At 45.7% G+C, this 19337-nt stretch overlaps 1 protein-coding gene across 1 annotated transcript in view; it reads left to right on the forward strand.

Moving 5' to 3' along the window:
- STARD9 (StAR related lipid transfer domain containing 9) overlaps nucleotides 1–19337 on the forward strand; it is a 156539-nt gene that overhangs the window by 80238 nt on the left and 56964 nt on the right. The window contains exons 10-22 of the mRNA XM_073241708.1: nucleotides 2581–2648; nucleotides 4041–4138; nucleotides 4587–4793; nucleotides 4958–5055; nucleotides 6001–6078; nucleotides 6506–6577; nucleotides 7910–8089; nucleotides 11425–11476; nucleotides 11774–11911; nucleotides 12626–12708; nucleotides 12851–12954; nucleotides 17645–17832; nucleotides 18304–18775. Of these exons, the coding sequence (XP_073097809.1) occupies nucleotides 2581–2648; nucleotides 4041–4138; nucleotides 4587–4793; nucleotides 4958–5055; nucleotides 6001–6078; nucleotides 6506–6577; nucleotides 7910–8089; nucleotides 11425–11476; nucleotides 11774–11911; nucleotides 12626–12708; nucleotides 12851–12954; nucleotides 17645–17832; nucleotides 18304–18775 (1838 nt within the window). The remainder of the gene's footprint in view (nucleotides 1–2580; nucleotides 2649–4040; nucleotides 4139–4586; nucleotides 4794–4957; nucleotides 5056–6000; nucleotides 6079–6505; nucleotides 6578–7909; nucleotides 8090–11424; nucleotides 11477–11773; nucleotides 11912–12625; nucleotides 12709–12850; nucleotides 12955–17644; nucleotides 17833–18303; nucleotides 18776–19337) is intronic.

Consider the following 19337-nt stretch of genomic DNA (forward strand, 5'->3'; position numbering starts at 1 on the left):
ATATATTTTTTTAAGTGAACATAAAACATTCTCCAGGATAAACCATGTACTGCATAAAACTGAAGTCCAGTAGTTATAGGATAAATAATTTCCTGGGATGTTAGGTACAATATGATGACTAGTTAAAAGCACTGTATTGTATATTTGAAAGTTGCTAAAAGAGTAGATACTAAAAGTTATCATGAGGTAAAAAATTGTTTCTGTGTGAGATTATGGGTGTTAACTTAGCTGTGATCATTTCACAAAATATACACGTCAAATCATTATGTTGTACACCTGAAACCTAAACAATGTTAAATGTCAATTATATCTCTTTATATTATAAAACTGGAAAAAATAAATTATGGTACATTAAAAAAATTTTTAATATTAACTACCTTTAAAAAATACATCAAGCAACCACAATATGTAGGACTTTGGTTGTATTCTGATTCTAAAAAAATTATTAGTGGGAAATTTGAACATTGATTGCATATTTGATGTTCTAAGGAATTATTGTTAATGTCCTAGGTATACTGATGGTATTATGTTTTTAAAGGTCTTAATCTTTTAGAGATGCATATTGTAGTATTTTCAGATGAAATTGTATTGACTAAATTGGCTTTAAAATAATGTGGATGAGAGGAATAAATAGGGGTATAAGCAAAACAAAACTGGCCTTGAGTTGATCATTTTTGAAGCTAGGTGACGGGTACCTGGGAATTCATTATACTGTCCTGTCTTTTGTCATATACATTTAGGATTTCCCCTAATAAGGTTTCAAGGTTAAAAAAAAGAGAGATAAAAAAGCTAACATAATGAAGATAGTGTGGCATTAAGACCGACAGATAGATCCATGGAATAGAATGGAATCCAAATTAGACCCACACGTATATAGGCAACTGATTTTTGACAAAGTCACAAAGACAATTCAGTGGAGAATGTGTAGTCTTTTCAACAAATGGTGGTAGGACAATAGGATATCCATGTGCAGCAAAACAAAACAACTTTGATCTATACCTTGTATTTTATTCAAAAATTAACTCAAACTGTGTTACAGTCAGAAATGTAAAACCTTAAACTATTAAACTTGTAGAAAGTAACTTGGGAGAACCTTTGTGACCTTGGATTAGTCATAGGTTGTTTAAGATATAGCACTAGAAACACAAATAAAACAAAAGAACAAAATGAAATTTGGAACTGGTCAAAATTCAAAACTTCCGCTCTTTGAAATATACTATGAAGAGAATAAAAAGAAAAGCCACAGATAGGGAGAAGTTATTTGTAAAACATACATCTGATGAAGGACTTGTATCCAGAATATATACAGAACTCTCTAAACTCAGCAATTACAATTCAAAACAATAGGCAAAAATTTTGAACTGAGACTGCACTAAAGAAAATATACAGATGGCAATTAAAACTAGAAAAGATGCAAACATCATTAATCATTAGGGGAATGCAAGTTAAAACCAAATGAGATACCCACTACTCACCTTTTAAACAGCACAAATTAAAAAGAGTGATTTTTCTAAGTATGATAAGAAGTGTAGGAGCTGGAGTTCTCACATACTACACTAGTGGGAATGTAAAATGGAACAACTTTGGAAAATAATTTAATAGTTTCTTTAAAAAATTAAGTATATACCTACCATATGATCCAGCCATTTCTCTCCTAGACATATTCCCAAGAAAAAATAAGTCGTATCTCCATTCAAAGACTTGTACACAAATATTCATAGCAGCTTTAGTGTAATTGCTCAAAGCTGGAAGTAACGCAAATGCTCATCAAGAGGTGAATGGATAAATAAGCCAGGGTATATTCATTCAATGGAATACCACCCAGCAATAAAAGTTTATGAACTATTGATACACACCTCAACATGGATGAACCTCAAAATAATTATACATAGTAAAAGAAGCCAGACGTTGTATGATTGCATTTGTATGAAATATCCTGAGAAGACATTTATCGAGATAGAAAGTTGATGAGTGGTTGCTTGGGGCTGATGATGGGAATGGAGATTTGCAGACAGACTTGAGGGGATGTGGGGATTTATTGGAAATGTTTTAAATTTGGTGATGGATGCACAACATTAAAACAAAAAGCCCATGCTGAATTTTAAAAAAAAGTAATTTTGCTTTTGAGGGCTGGATGCCCCTGAATAGAATATAAAGAGGTAGAGTGCTTGACTTAGCAAGTTAAAATGCTGTGGCTCAGGTTAACAAGAGAGACAAACCGCCATCTGGGGTCCCCACCTGCTGTAGATCTCTACTGATGAGAGTCAGAGTTCCCTGGAGGGAAGCTGAGCCTTTGCTTGGTAAATTGTGCTAATATTCCTGGGCCCCTGAAAATTGTGCTCAGAGGACTTCATGGAGATTTGCCCACTTACTCTGTGGAAGTCTCACTTCTATTTTTAATTTAGTAAGGACCTAGGACTTCTTGACTATATTTATCAGATATTGAGAGTTCATCTGGTTCAAAGCACATTCAAATACAGTCTTCTTGAGTAGAATCTATACCACCTTGGATAGAAGGGTGTCTAAGGGGAAAATGACATCATTCCAGATGACAAGCTTTGAATGTGTTTTCTCCTTTAGGCAATCCTGGAGAACAACCTCCCCTCTGAAATTGCTAGCAAGATCAACCTTGTGGACCTAGCAGGCAGGTAATTAGGATTTCAAGGCCAAGAATTATTTCATTGACAATGACCTTGTTCTTTCCCATTTTACAGGGAATAAACTGTTCTAACCCTTTTCACATTTCAATCATCCTGAGAAAATTTCAGAAGCATTCTTTGACTGCTAGGTTGAGAAATTATAGTTCTTTTAGTTCTCCAGAGAAACTTTTAGTTCTCCAGAGGCTAAAAGTTCTTCTATGTGAGGGGTTCCCTCTTTTAACTGCTCATTAAAATCACCTGGGGCCTTTTTAAACTCCCAATGCCTAGGCTGTACCTCTGATCAAGTAAGATTAGTGGGAAGAGGGGGAGTGCTGGCATCAGTAGTTTTTAAAGCTGCCCAGGTGGTTCCATTGTAGAGCCAAGATCGAAAAACCACTGATGTAAATGAAGCAAACTGAGCATAGTTTTTCCTTTGCTTAATATTGATTTTATGCAGTTTTATACATTACTTAAAAAAAAAGGAAAGAAAGCTTTTAAAAAGAGAAGCTACTACCTTAAAGTCTTAGAAGGAAACATGAAATGTAGTCACATATGTATCTAGAAGGAAGGAAGTCTTGGTGATAATGTCATGAGGTGTAAGATGAAATGAGGCAAATTTTCTTAATTTAAAACTGCTAAATAATTAATATGGCACAGCATTCCCTTAAAAACTAAATGCTGTCTGGAAGAAACTTTACCAGCCAACAGGAAGTGTGAATTTTAAAATTTTCCCAATGACTTAAAAGAATTTGAGACGGTTGGTAGTTAATGACACAGATATCAAAAGCCAATAACAGGTGAAATTAAAACAACAATGGGGGGAAGTGAATATAGAAAAGCATCTATGCTAATATTACTGTAAATGAACATTACAGTTAGGTGCAAGTGCTCTGGCAGCCAAAATAAAAACAAATGTAAGGAGCAGTGGACACACAGACACTGAGAAGTGACTAGTGGTCACTGTGGGTTGGTGGGAAGGGTGAGAGGGATAAAGGGGCATGAAAACCCTCAATCGTAATATAAGTTGGTCACGGGGATGGCAGTACAGCATGGAGAGTACAGTCAGATTCTGTAACATCTTCCTGTGTTGACAGATAGTAACTGCACTAGAGGGGGTGAGGATTTAATAACCACTGTGTTGTACATTTGGAACCAATATAAGATTGTATATCAATGATACTTCAATAAAAAGTTAAAAAAAAATGTAAGGAATTATTTGATTTTTACTGCCTAAAAAGCAGAAGAATGCCAGTTCATTACAAGATGGTAACATTTTTTTGGAAATGGAATTCTAAAGGGAATTTATGTGGGCCATTGACATGGATAGTGTTCTTCAACAGCACTGTAAGGAGAGTATCTTCTTGTTTGCTCTTGTTCCTGTTTTCATTGCCTGTGTGTCAGTGAAAGAGCAGATCCCAGCTACGGCAAGGACCGGATTGCAGAAGGAGCCAGCATCAACAGGTCTCTCGTGACTCTGGGCATTGTCATCTCCGCTTTAGGTATTTTGCTGATAGACTGGGTCTTTAGAGGGGGAGAGAGACTTTGGAAAACAGCTCATATATTTTCACTTTGTCCAAATGGGTAAACACAAGTTTCTTTTTGATTTGGGGCATGGAAGATTAATATTGGTCTGTAGTTGAGAACTTGGTTCTCAACTTTTGGTTTGGGGCATGAAAGAATAATATTGGTCTGTAGTTGAGAACACAATGCGACCATCATCCCATCACTCGCGTTTCAAAAAGAAGTGAGACTAAAAAATCATGTGGCTCAAATACTCCACGTCATGAGTCCAAAGTCTGATGCAGTGGTCAAACTCAAAGCATCCTATGATATACAGAAAGAAATTGGTAACTGTGATGCTTAAATCTATGTTCTCCAACCATTGTTTTGCTTTAATGCATTTGTTTCAGAATTCCTTTTTTCTTCTTTTCTGTAATCTGTGTTTAGCTCAGAACTCTCAAGTATTCAGCAGCTGCCACAGCCTCAGCAGTACAGCCAGTGATGGTGGTGATGGTGGGATCCCTTGCTCTCCTGGGACCAGCAGTGGAGGGCGACCCTTCCAGAGGCAGTCGTACATCCCATACCGGGACTCTGTGTTGACCTGGCTGCTGAAGGACAGCCTTGGAGGCAACTCCAAAACCATCATGGTTGCTAGTGAGTGGGATGTAGGAGTGGGGTCTCTGTTGCGACTGGTATTCTGCCTTGGACTAAGGGCCATGGGTCTATTAACCTGGCGTGGACAGCAGCAGCAAGGCAAGTGGTTTTGGGCTGGGTCAGAAGGGCTTGGCACGTTTTTTCACTTTCTCCCTCTACCCTAGCCGTGTCTCCTGCACACACTAGCTACAGTGAGACCATGAGCACACTGAGATATGCATCCAGTGCCAAAAATATCATCAACAAGCCTCAGGTAAATGAGGTGAGACCTTCTTCTGAGTCCTACTCTGGTATAGTTTACACAGAATTCTTTGATTCTCTCATTAATTTCTTTCTCTTTGTACACATCCCAACTTGCCTGACTTGTTCTCAAAATGAGAAGGAGTGAGTGAAATCTTTTCTTCCAGTGTCATACCCTTCTCTCATATCTCTACTGACTACACTCAGTTGCCTTTTAAAAGTAATTTATTTTAGATATTTTTCTAAGGCCATTCCTCTTAAGCTTCTCGGTACGCCATTGCCCTGCAGAGAAACATCATTTAAATGTTTCTGTGTTTAATTCTTTCAAGTTTATGTTATGTGTGCTTGTTTTATTTTTATTTTCCCATGATAATTGCAGTAACTTCTCTGTTTTGGGTTAAAAGGGGCATATAAGGAATTCATTAGTTTTGAGAGCTGAATAATAATAGAATATTCCAAACATTCCTTACCTGCTTTGCAATCTCTGAAACGTTTCAGGGCAGGGATCTCCAATTGGTGGCTAGATTTATATAGCTCATCTGTGGACTGTTTTAAAAGGCAGTGTAATTAGACAGGCAGGTACTAAGTTTAGTCACAATACAGGCAGTTAGCACCTATTATCTATGCATGTCTGATTTTTGTATTACTTGCCTAACCTCTCACTGTAGGGCAGTAATTCTCATACTTTAGTGTATATCAGAATCAGCTGGAGGGTTTGTTAAATCACGGCCAGGTCCCAGCCCTGAAGAGTTTCTGATTTAGTAGGTGTGGAGTGAGGGCAGAATTTGCATTTCTAACACGTTTTTAGGTGAAGTCACTGCTCTGATCCTGAGTCCACACTTTGAGAAGAGTGCCTCAGAAGTTACTGTGAAGGAGTAATCAGTTCTTCCAAACTAATTGCATGTAACATGTTACAGTGGTTTGGGACCTGGTAGCAATCAGTGGTGACTGAGTTCTCGTGTTGCAGGATGCAAACGTGAAGCTGATCAGAGAACTCAGGGCAGAGATTGGAAGACTGAAAGCCATGCTGCTGAGCTTCGAACTGGTATTTGGGCAACAGAATGTTTGTGTGCACAAGAGCCCTTTTCTTCATAGACTCTGAGTCCTGCTGTATTGTGTATTCTCAGTTAAGTGACACTTAGGGAAAAGAGGAAGGAGCCAAGACAGAACAGGAATTACTCTGATTACTTGAGTAGTTCAGTTGGGGTGGTCGTCCTCTCACTGTATCACCTCTGTTGTCCGAAGAGCACCTGCCTGAATGGCCCTTGTTCCTTGTGTGGGCAGATATGAGGAACAGGGCCCCTGTTCCAGAGAAATTTCTTTGTGTTCTCCTTCTTTGTACCAGTCTGAGCCCAAATATCTAAGTTTCTGATTTGTTTCTGATTTTAATGATACGGTCTTTCCTCTGTCTCTTTTCTTCCTTCATAAGAGGAAGGATGGGACCCAAGAAGCACACCTCTCTCTTTATGCAGAGAAGCTTCAGTCCTTTGAATGAAGAAAAGGATGAAAACCTGAAGGAGCTGGTTCTTCAAAATGAATTAAAGGTGGGTGTGTTGGGTGAACTCGGCTGTGCTTTCTGTCACCCTGGGAGCAGACCTGTTCTCCCTCCATTATTCCTGGTCCAGGACGGCTCTCTTATGACAAGTCAAAAACTCTAGAGCCTGAGAGATCTCTGAAATAAAAGGGTTTATTGAGCCTCAACAGATGCCAGCCAGAAGAACTAAGTCCTAAGAGAGGAAGTTTCTGCTTCCCCAGTAGCAAGGCCAATTCACAGAAGCAGCTTGGCCACCAGACTTAAGGAACAGGGGACATTTATAAGGGGTCTCAAAGAAAGAAAGTTCTTTAAATTCACCTTGACTGCAGATAAGGAAGGTGGGCTAATGTGAAGCTGGGCAAACCTGGGGACAGGTAGTCCAGAGAGAAGCCTTATGGATTGGTTGTTGAAGATGGTCAGCCAGACACTGATCACATGCAAGGGGGATGCAGTGATTCTGCGGACCTTCTAGATGACTGTTGAAATGACTTCATCTAGGAGTTATTTTTATTAGACTCTGTTGCTGATATGCATAGTAGGCCCTCAGTATTTTATTTTTGTTGTTGTTTTAGTATTGTCTTGCCAATGGGTTTCAGCCTCGGGCAGGTTTGCTATGGATTCAATGTGACCAAAGAAAGTGACAGCAAAATGTTCTTTGGGATGAAAGTGTTTATTACCCGGCTTTTTCTCCAGGCAGCAGGTCGAGCACTAGCATCTTTGCCTCCCCCCGGAGCACTGGGCCGAGCTCTCTATATAGTGCAATAATAGCTTACTGCCTACAGGTAGCCTAGCAACAGGCCAGTTATATATCATCAGGTGGTTTAAGTTCAGTGATGATCCTGGCCAGAGCAACCCCAACTTCCCCACAAGTATTATGTGGCCTTTTAGACCAGTTTCATGTAGTCTTTATTCTACCGGGGAGATTACTGTTGGCAGTAATCTTTGTGGGTCTTTGAGTCACATACAGCTTCGGTTAGAACCCAGAGTACCACACCCAGGAAAAGAAGTATACTCCCAGTATGGATCACATAGAAGGAGGATGGGGCAAGGAGATTATAAACATAGGTGTCCATCTAACATCCCAGTTAATTTTTTAAAATAACATTTATGGCATTTTTTTCTAATTTTAAAAACAATTCATTGCAGGAAACTTTAAAATAATGCTTACTGAGGGAATTTCTGTGACTTGTTTTTGAAGAAGTTAGGAAAAACAGCTCACAGAGGAGGTGTAAGGGCCTCCATGGGGCTTTGAATCAGTGAGGAATCAGGCCTGGGTGACATCTGACCTTTCTTTAGTCTGCTCCCTGTGCTGAGTGTGTAAGACCACCTCCTCTATCTGCAGATAGACCAGCTGACTAAAGACTGGACCCGGAAATGGAACGAGTGGAAGGCCCTTGTGGAGCATTACAGAGTGGACATCAACAGGAGGAGGGCCGGGGTAGTCATCGACTCCAGCCTGCCGCACCTAACGGCCTTGGAGGATGATGTGCTCAGCACAGGTGTTGTGCTTTATTACCTCAAGGTGAGCACCCCCTGACCTCCTTAGCCAGTGGCCCTGGAGGCTGAGGAGTGAAAAGCCAGGGCAGCAGCTGCATGTCTGTGAATTGAGTTGGATGCTGCTGAACTGCCTTTGGGGCTGCCTCCAGGGAGTGGGCTAGCCAGCCTGTGGTGGCGATTCTGCTTTTGTCTGAACAGAGCAGAAGACTGGAAAGTCAGACAATTGGTTGTTTTTCAGCTGCTGCTACAGTTGCTCTTAGAAAACTTAGTTTTGTTCCCTGTGCCTTAATTGCCTCATTTTGAAGTAAGAATGATGCTGCTTATGTTCCTTTTCTGGCTTCCTGAAGCAGTTGCAGTCATGGAGGTGAAATCTTAACCTCGAAATACCACCAGCCCTCCCGCGCTCGCAGATACAGGCTGCTCACAGATGCCTTTCAGAGGAAAGAAGAAATCAAGAGATCTGAAATAGTTCCCTTCCAGTATTTCTCCACTTGTTCAACCCCCAAATCAACAAAAATGTCCCTCTCCCTTCTCCATTGCTAAGTTTACCTAGGAAAGAAGAGAGGAGAGAAAGTAGCTATGGGAAGCTTAAAGAAAGCATGAGGGAGCATTCGGAGAGCTGGTAAGCAGTGAGGTAGGGCATGGAATGCAGCCCCCTAGAAACAACAGAACAAAGCCAAGGCCCTCCACAAGGAACCTAGCTCAGCTGCTTGTCTGTCACCTGGAGGCCAAGTCCTCGCTTCTAAGTGAAGCAGTTTGAGAGTTAGTGACTGATGGTAGATAGAGTCTCATCACCTGTCCTCATACCGTGTTTGTGTGACTGTAGGACAGTCCCTCTGGATGGCAGAATATATTTTATGTGGCCCAAATCCCTGCGCTCACTGAAAATCCAGCCTTCATTCTTATAATCGTCCCCAGCTGACATATGAAAGGAACAGTTTATGGGGGATCTGTAATGATCTGTTATCTCTGGAGAAATAAGGCTTCTAATGATGTGGGTGCATATGGTAGTGAGATGTTAGCAAAGCCAACAAGGCTTAGAAAGCCTTTGTTCTTAGGCTAAGCCCTCAGGGAAGTTGTCAGAGAGTGAAGCCTTAGAACAAAAGGTTTAAGTAGCTTATTTTCTGATGCACAGAGTATAAACTACCTCAGTGAAGATGTCTAGGCAGAAGTGCCTTTTACCTGAGTAACAGATCTAAATGCCAAAGGTTATCATCCTTCTGTCAGCCAGAACCATGTGAAGAGGTTGGAGGTCAGAAAGAGACCGGGTGAATTAAAATGGCACATATTTGAGCAGAACTGATGTGCTATACTGATTGGATGTGGAGTGGGCAAATGAAGCTGAAAGACAAGAGGCAGCCCTTAGGGTGGCTGTGGAGTGCTAAAGGACGAGACTGAATTGCAGATAGGAGAGCAGTGCCGGCCTTGAATGAATGGAGGAGTCCCCTTTTCACTGCTGAGTCTGCACGCTGAGGGTGCTGCTCCCGCCTCGGAGCACTTGCAGCGAGCCTGGGGTGAGCTTTCAGTCTCGTTCTGATCCTGGCCTTGCTGCATTTTATGTATCCATATTTTCCCTTTCTGTTTGTTTAGATCCTGGTTTGGGTAATAGGATTACAGTGATTACTTAAGATCCTCTTGTGTTTTTATTTGCTTTGCTAACTTGGTCATACACCCAGGGATGGCCCCCAGCCATGCTCTGGAAGCTCCGTTCTCTTGGGTCACCTCAGGAAGCCCCTTAGGTAGGAAGGGGCGGAGGGAAGAGTGCGTGGAGGTCCGACTTCTGATAATTCTGGACTTCATCCCCTTAATTGCCTTTGTTCTGCTCACTTTCCCCACTTAAGCAGACAGAGGGGGGCAGCAAACACAGGTGCCAACTCAGTCCCTGTTAAGCAAAATGCCATCATTTTTCTGGTAGTTTCTGCCCTGCAGGTCTAGAAGTTGTGATGTGCTATGGCCTTTATCCTTTGGGGAGGAGTGTGCCTCATCATTGAGGCTGACCCTGAACTTAGCGGCAGGGGTGGGGGGTGGGGTCTTGACCCCTTTCCCTTGATTTTGTTTGGTGGTGTTTGTGGAGGCCAGCATCCTTTGGTTCATGTGGCTCTGAGCAGCAAAGGCTGGGGCCTGGCTGGCTCTGTGTGTGCACACAGAGGGTGGCACACTGAGACCAGAGCTTCATTCATTACTTCAGGAGTCTGCCTTTTCACCAGCTATTTTGGGAGAGCTATGCAGGGGACCTCCACCTTGTGGCTGCTAACAGTGAAACCTGATCACTTGAAAACATCTATTACTGGGGAGGTGGTATGATGGGGCCAGAAAAGCATGGGCTTAGGACCCGGAGAGACCTCAAGTCTAGCCACAGCACTCCCACTTAGGATGTGGGTTCCCTGGGCAACTTATCCCCTGTCAGCTTCAGATTCCTCATCTTAAAAGGGAGATAATAATACCTATATTTTGGGTTGTTAAAGGATTAAATAAGAGATGTCTTAGAGCATTCAGTGCAATGCCTGGGACATAGTGAATGGTCCTTCAATAAATGATAGATACATATGTAAACTCAGCATCTCTGTTGCTGTATTGCTCCCTTCCCCAAACAGATCAATGTGGTCTTAACCAGAATTGTCATAATCCAAGAGCTAGAAGGCCTTGTCTTCTACTAACCCAGTGATTCATTTATACTAACTCTTGTTTCCCCTCTTCTCTCACACTCTTCCAGTCTTTTTGGTCCTAGATATGCTTTTCTCCTCTTTGTGCTTTACCCTTCTTAGAATGTGGTGTCTGTCAAACTTCATCTGCGGACCAAGAAGGTAAACATCCCGTGCTTCCATACATCTGCATAGAATGCTTGTTTCTTTGAGCCTGACTGAACCAGATGTGGACCACCCTAACCTTAGTTCCTGGGAAAGCTGTACCTGTGTCCATGTCCTCAGATGAGAGAATCTCTGACCAACACCACAGCTGTTCCCTAATTTCAGGCTTCAGGACACTTTGCCAAAGGTGTTGGCCAGCACTTGTTGACTTTGTAAAGAACTTCTCATATGTGCTGCTTTCTCATATGATTTTTTGCCCTCGCCTTCTCAGGGGCTTCCTGGGCTGTGCAGTGAGTGGGCAGAGCAGTGAGGGCAGCCTGGACCAAAGGTGGGAAGGGTGCAGAAAAGACCAAGGTGGGTGTAGTGTAGGAAGATGGCACTAACACTCCAGCAGGTCAGGGAGGTCACTGCCTCCTGCCGTCTGACCCAAGGTAGGACTGTACAGCTCTGTGTGGACCAGGACAAGTGATGGAGTAGCTCTAGCTCTGTTCTCTTTGGGGGCAGGGTATATCCCTTTTTGTTCTCATTAAAAGGGCTTTGTTATTCTCTGTAGGAGGGGACAACAAAAATAGGAAGGATCGACTCTGACCAGGAACAGGACATTGGTAAGTGACAGAGCATATGGGTCTGACACTTTGTGGCAGGAACTTGCATTGGACAGGGCTTTTCAGAGGAACCTGGTGGTGCTCTGAGGAAGGAATTTCGGATCATCCAGGGGCCACTTCTTCTTTGTCTGCTAGGTTGTGGGTCTGGGACATGATAGGACGAGGTGGTTTCAGGCAGTGGCTCTTCCTCTCTTGATGTGAAATCTTCCAGATACGGATTCTGATCTCATAGAAAGCATGGAGGTGCATGTTTCTCTGGGCCGTCTACCCAGCTAAGTGACTCCCTCTCTTCTATAGTCCTTCAGGGTCAGTGGATCGAGAGAGACCACTGCACTATCACCAGCGCCTGTGGGGTAGTTGTTCTACGACCGACTCGGGGAGCCCGCTGCACAGTCAATGGCAGGGAGGTGACTGCCTCCTGCCGTCTGACCCAAGGTAGGACTGTCTACAGCTCTGTCTGGACCAGGACAAGTGATGGAGTAGCTCTAGCTCTGTTCTCTAACCAGGATCGAGAGAGCCCAGTGAAACAGGCTTTTAAGGATGGAACACCCAGCCTCTGCACCCAGAGATCTGAAGATTTCCTAATTCAATCCTCTTCCCATAAACAAAGAAACTCCAGGACCCTAGACTGGAAAATGACTATGTGAAATTTGTACCTGTGTTTGTTAGCTCTGTGTCCTTGGGAAAGTCTCTGAACCTCAATTTCTTCATCTGTCAAAATAGGGATAATAAGAGGATTGCTGTGCGGATTGAATGAGCTAATCCATACAATGTTCTTAATAGTGTTTTTAGCACTTAGCAAACACTCAGTGTCATTATTACTGTTACTACTACTATTAAACTATTCACATTTTGTCTGTTCTTTGAGGGTAAGCTTAGATTTCCCTCTCTTCCATGAAGCATTCTTGACTACTCCACCTGGAACTCATTTTGCTTTCCCTTGCAGCGCCGGAACCCCTCCTGTTCATGTCATTAGTTCAGTACATATGCTCTGCGACCTCTTATTCAAGTGAATACCTCTTATTCAAATTTGTTAAATGATCAACTTGTTAAGGGGAGGACTTTGTCGCAGAGAAACAGTGCCCTACATGTAGTGCGTACTTACAACATGAGCTGTGGACTGAATTCTCATCTGTGTCTGTGCTGCAGGAGCAGTCATAACTCTGGGGAAAGCACAAACATTCCGATTTAACCACCCAGCAGAGGCCGCTGTCCTGCGACAGAGAAGGCAGGTTAGCACCCTGCTTCTAGGTGGCTGTGGGCCTCCCTACTTCTCTCTAGGGGTCGAGCTTGAGCTTTGTCTGGTTCTGGGGGTCGGGGTCGGGGTCGGGGTTGGGGGTGACCAAAGCATCTCTGCTCTCTTCCTGTTCCCAGGTCACAGAGGCTGGCCAGGACGGGGGCTCTTTGGAATGGCTGGACTTGGATGGAGATGCCACTGCCTCCCGGTTGGGTCTCTGCCCTTTGCTTTGGAAGGAAAGGTGAGAAACAGCTGCTTTTTCTGCTGTGGAACCTATTGGTTTTGCTTCTTAATCTGTTGTTACACAGAGCAGGGGAGGAGGAGGTGAGTGTAGCAGCTAAACTGTGAATAAGACCTGCTCTCAACCAACTTGGGCAAGTAATTTGAAGATGCTGAGCTAGCCACTCACCTTCTAGTTGGCAGGGAAGCAGTCTTGGCCCTCATTCACCTCCTCTTCAATATTGCAACTTTCTTTATTACTGAAATAAATATATCATTTGATGTTTCCTATGGCCACTGTCCTCTGGCAATAAGATATAAATGTGATGTATTTGTAGATATCTTTGACAACTGCATCTGAACTTTCCTAGTATACCCCTTTAAGTTTTGGCCTGCCTTTGTGTGAGCTCAGAGTGTATGTCAGTTAGCTTGCAGGACCATGGCTTCCTCTGAGTTTTTGAAGATAGCGTGGAACTGGGAATCCTTTCTTTCTTATAACCAAGGGTCCAGAATTATGAATAAGAGGGGCAGGAGCTCCGGGGATAGTATGAAAAATATCTTGGGGCTCTGCTGTCTCAGACCCACCTGATCTACACTCTATGTGATTGGTGACAAACTATTTTCTTTCTTCATCTGTTTCTGTGTAGAATCCCCACCCCAGATCGAGGTGTCCTGCAGGCTTGGTACTAGGGATAATGGTGTCCTTCTGTTCCCATAAGCCAAGGTAGCCTCTGACTTGGGGACTTCATGGAGAAAATGTCAGCAGGGACTCATGAGACCACTGGTGTTGGGAAGCTGCCCAGCCCAGGAGCACAGGGCTCCTGGGAGGGTGCCCTGGTTCCTTCAGAGGGATCTGGCTGCTCTTTCCCCAGGCCGGAAGCATTTGGTAGCAACTGAAGATAGCTTTGGGCCTGACCTTGGTAGTGCTGGATGTTGGACGTGGGAGCAGAAACAGTGATACAGGGCCAGTAGGTCCAGTCCTCATGGCTAAGTGCTGCAGGCCAGGCACCAGAGTCTAAGGGTAATTCTCGGGGCGGATGGCCAAGGCTCTGTCGGGTGACAAGTCAGGTGGGTGAGGTGTCACAGGGAGGAGCATACCAAGGCCAAGGCAGAGCCAGGACTGAGGCCGTAGCCCTTGTTTCATCAGTGGCCCTCCCTTTTTGTAGTGAAGTCATGAAAGGAGGCCTTGTCTTAGGTAAGGTTTCTGTTGGGAAGGAGCACTGGTGCTGTTTGTCCCAGAGTTCACAGGTTTGCAGGGAAAGGCTCTGCACCTTAAAGAGCTGTGGCTGTTGAAGAGAGATGCTGGAGTTGGAGAAAGCTGTTTCACATCCTGGCTATACAAAGTAAAAGCTGTGTGACCTTAGGCAAGTTACTAAGTCTCTGAGCCTGTTTGCCCACCTCCAGTAAGGATACTACCTTCTGACCCCCAGGGATCTGGGTGGTTGAAAGGGCACGTGCTTTGCCCATGTCTTGATCACCACCCCAGCCCCAAAGCTGCCCAGGAAGGCAGCTTCCTTCTCCCGTTCCTGTCTCCTGTCTCACCCCAGCTGACCTGCCTCTTCTTGGGCTCTCTGACCCTGCAGGCACTGACATGACCTTCCAGGAACACCAAGAATGCGCCCTTTCATTCAGACGGGGATTGGGAACCCAGGCCTCTCCCCCTCGCTGCCTCTGCTCTTCAGCAGCAGTTCCAGGAGCCTATGGACAGGGCTGGTCCTGCCCAGCTAGTAGCCAGCATCTGTGTGCCAGCTCCTGAAGGAAATGGGGTGCAGTGGGGCTCAAGTCTGTGACCGGGCAGAGGGGCCAAGGGAAGAAGCCATGAGAGTGGAGAGAACCGCACGTTGTCAGCTGGGCCCCCAGTCTGGTGTGTGGCTGTGTCTCCACGATAGTCTCATTTGCTCTTGGGTGGGGCCGGCTCCAAAGCCTTCCCTTGTCCTAGGCTTTCTTTCCCTCATTCTCCTCTCTGAAGGAGCCAGCTGCAGCTGACTCCAGAGCCAGGGGAAGTTGGCCGGTCTGCCTCCTTATCTCCTGGCAGCAGCAATCTGGACCAGAGGGGAGTTTGTCCTTGAAAACTGTTTGTTGCCTATATTCTTGGCATTTTCCCATCTGAAATTTTGGGGGCATAACCTTAAATGCCTAGAGCCCGGGAGACGCTGTTGTTGCCGCTGCTGCCTTAGTGAGTAGGCGCTCCTGCATCCTGCTGCAGAAGCTTAGACCCCGAGGCAGCAGGAGGGTGGGGGGAGCAGTGGAGGCCTGGCAAGCTGGTGGCCCGGCAGCAGCTGGGGGATGCTGGAGCCACCCAAGGTCGAGGGTAGCCATCTGATAGAACCAGAGGTCCTTGGCTGGCAGTGACTGAAGACTTGCCTTTGGTAACCTACCCAGGCATGTAGAGTAAGGTTGGTATTTTCTTTTTCATCTGCTTTCTGGGAACTTGGCTGATGTGCTTAGCAGAGGAGCCGTCTTCAGTCTGATGGCATGTCTGATGGCGTGATCCACAAGGCCGTTGCCCTGTGACACCCGTGAGTGGCTGAATGTGAATGCGGTGTGTCTGTAGTCATCATCCCAGAACCCTCTCTTTGACATCCTGTTGCTGCGTGAAGGAAGACGTATCCGGTCAGCAGAAGCTGACTGGTAATTGCCACTTCCTTAGGAGAATGGTAGAGGGAGCTCTCTTCTATGGAGAAGCAAATTGTAAACCTGGGGATTGGAAGATAGCAGAGAAGGAAGCTGAGTACTCTCAAGGAATTCAGAATAATGATCCTCTCTCTGCCCCTTGTACCTGATGGTCTGGATCTTTGCTGGGTTCATCTGGGACCCCCTGATAGGCTCATGTTTGTAATTCAGCCAATGTCTGGCCAGACAGAATTTGGAGGCATGATACATAGAAATAGATTGTATAAAATGTTTCCTATTAACTGCCTTTTCTATTTGTGTGGCATTAACTGGTTTTCTATTCCAATTGCTGCCCCTTGTCTTTTGCTTCACATGAGACAAAGGGGGCCTTCCCTCTTTTCTGCACATTCCTCAATGTATTTGGCCTCTTGCCTACAGCACTTAGTGCCCATCTTCCCCAGAGCACACACACTCAAGCATAGGCCTTGGACCCATTGCAGATTGAATGACCTCCCAGCTTCCTTCCCAGGGAAGAAACTGCCATTGTGTCGACTCCCCCCCATGCAGCCCCATCCATCTATTCACTCTCCCATCCATCCATCCTTCACTGTCCTCCTAAAGCTGCATTAAGAAATCTTAATTTCTTCTAAGAGAGAGGCAGCAAACTTTCTGTAAAGGGCCAGATAGTATTTCAGGCTCCATGGGCCATACAGTCTCTGTTGCAACACAGCCATTCAGTTTTGTCAGTTTGGCACAAAAGCAGCCTGTTGTTCATAAAAACAGGCAGCAGACCAAGTTTGGCCCACAGGCTATATAGTTTGTGGATCTCTGCTTTGATATCCTCTGTGACTTTATTCTGCTCTACAAAGTGGTAAATGTCCTATGCAAAGTGAGCCAGAGCACATTGCTCAAACTGTCTGAGATCTGATGCTAGGGTCATTAAGTGAGTCTCTTCAGGCCTGAAAGTCATGGCATCCTGGGACCAGAATGAGGCCTGAGGGCTAGCTAAGAGAGGCTGGATTCAGACTTTTTTGCTAGTCTCTGCCATATCCTGACTTTTATTAACCATTCCCCCTCCTACTGCCATCCCAGAGTGCCCATGAGTTGGCTTCTTTAGAAACTTGAATGACTAAAATGGAGAGACCTGCAGAAATAGCACATGAGATCCTTGCTAAGAAGGCCACGGGCGACCCAGGCACAGGTTGGCCTGTAGGTAGAAGCTGACTCAGCCATGGTCACACAGGAACCTGGTGGCAAAGTAAGGCATGACTGCAATCTACTATTCTTTTTAAACTTTGCATTATGGAGAATTCCAAATATACTGCAAACGATCAACTCAGGGCTACCTTGTTTCATTTCTATCCCCCACTCACTTTTCCCACTTATCTCCACTGGAGCTAAACAAATCCCAGACAATATCACTAGTACACTTTAGCATATATCTCTGAAAGGTATGGTAGAGTCTAAAACTCTTGAACCCTATGCCAGGGCTCATTCACTGAGAATAGCCCTTGAGTGGAGCCCAGCTCTCCTCTGGATCTCCTGCCACGCACACAGGTCTGGTGTGCATTGTTTATTTTCTCCCTCCTCTGGACTGGCTGCCTCCTCCTCCCAGATCACAAAGGGTTTCTGTCTCAGGGAATGGAGCGATAGTTTGTTATCTCTGGACATGTAGGAGAGAGTTTCCATTCCCACCATAGAGTAGAGCAGAAGCTCCAGAAATATTTCCAGCATATTTTCAGCGGTTACCTTTTTCTTTTTTTAAAGGACAAAGCTATTTGATTTAGTTAAAATAGTTTTTTTGTTTTTTTAAAGCTGCTTTATTTTCCTGATTATCTTCCTTGACCAAAATAAACTTGTGTTTCTAGTAAACTTGTGATCTAAGAATATGCTAGTTTAAGGGCCATTCTCCCTTCCTGCATTGTGACATCATGAGCTCCCTGTGACACCGTGCCTTGTGTGTCCCAAGTTGCCAGAAGTCTAAACCCCTTTCTGCCCTGTTGAATTCTGGAGTTCCCCCCCAGGGGATTAGACTACCACCAGCTTGCCCTGAGCTGGGTTTACATTTCCCCTGGGTAACCCCGGCCCCTCTGTGACAGAAGAGTGCTGGAAGAGCAGAGTGATGAGGGCCACCAGCCCCTGAGGACTGTAGAGTTGCGCCACAGGGCCCGGATTCAGCAACAGTGCTACGTGGGAAATTCGAGGCAGCGAATCCTAGCGGGACAGATCCGAGCCAAACAGGAACTGGAATTCGACCAGGCTCGCATCCGCCGGCAGATTAAAGACAGTAGGTGCCAGCCTCTCGCAGTGTCTGCTTCACCTTCTCGTCTCTTCATTTTCATGCTTCCCTAGCCTTCTGTGTTCTCCCCTTTGTTTTCACTGTGATATGGTGGAATCTTTGGTATTAGGTGTTCTCTCCCATCCTTCAGAGACCAGAGGCTCCTTGGTGGGGCTGGCAGCAGGCACAAGGAAACCACCTTCCTGGCTGGCCCTCAAAGTGATGGGCCACCTGCTCACTCCTCATCCACACCTTTGTCCATGCTTTGCTGCCTGTCTTAGTATGTGCCACTGCTGAGCTGAGGCCTGGGGGCTGGTTCCGTTGCCCTGTGGTGAGGGGCCCCAGTGGCCTTCATCCTGCTACATCACCCTGGCCAGCCTTCCCCTCTGTATGGGTCCAGCCACAGCTGGAGGGGCCTGAGTCCAGGCAGCCACGGGAGGGAGGGAGGTGCTGACCTTTTGGGGTGTGTTTGCTTCCCAGACCAGCAGTGGCTGCTCGGAGGAGAGACCTGGCCGGCTGGCTTGGAACAGCAGCAACAGCAAGACTGCGTAGCAGGGGAAGAACCTGAGGCCTCTGGGCTAGCAGGCACTTGGCCTCAGACACATCCCGAGACCCGGCTCCCCCAACTGGTCCGAGGCCAGAAGCGGCGGTTGCCACTGCAGCTCCAGCGGAGAGACGCTCTTCGGGCAGCAGAGTGGAACATCCGGCAGAAAAAGCTCTCATTCCAGCTAGAGAGAATCATCAGGAAGCAGAGGCTGCTGGAGGCCCAGAAGAGACTAGAGCCGCTCGAGGCATCATGCTGGCCCCAGGGTGACTGTGCCCAGAAGCTCCCATACCAGATCCCCTGCTCTGATGCTCTGGTCCCCGGGCCTCAGTGTAGAAGCAAATCAACAAGCTGCAGTTCTTTGAGCCTCCAAAGGCTCTGCGGCCAGTACTTGCCACAGCTGCGCAGGTACAGCCAGCGGCTGTCACCGGGAAGCATTGGCTGAAGCTCCCAGCCTCACTGCCCCGGCAGCGTTCTGTACTTCCCCACACCTGTTTGCTCAGTCTGTGAAATGGAAAGCTGTGCTTGCTGCTCTCTTCCCCATCACTTGTCCCTCCTTCTGGCTGCACTCCTTCGTCCTCTGTAGTTGGTGTCCTCTAAGACTCAGGCTTCCCCCACCCACTCTGAGTGGCAGCTCTTGCTGCTGTGGCAATACCTTTGGAGTGAGAATCTCAGCCTGTTTTCCTCGTATGTGACCTGCCACCACCTCCATCCCATCTTGCCTCAAACGGGACTCTGTTCCCATTCACTTTCTCCCCTTCCTGCCCCACCTGACCTGCCACCTCAAGTGAGCCTTCTGCCCCCACCTCCCAACGGGCGAGTGAGTAGAGCACATCTTTCTGACTCCCACGTTCAGTTTGCCATCTTACCTGATTCTTTTCTCCTTCACTCCTTCACTCGGTCAAGGTGAGGATATGTTATGTCTCAAACTGCTTGGAGCAGAGACCGTGTCTGCCTCTTTGTGTCCTCC

This window comes from Manis javanica, chromosome 8, assembly GCF_040802235.1.
Source record: "Manis javanica isolate MJ-LG chromosome 8, MJ_LKY, whole genome shotgun sequence".
Classification (NCBI taxonomy): Eukaryota; Metazoa; Chordata; class Mammalia; order Pholidota; family Manidae; genus Manis; species Manis javanica.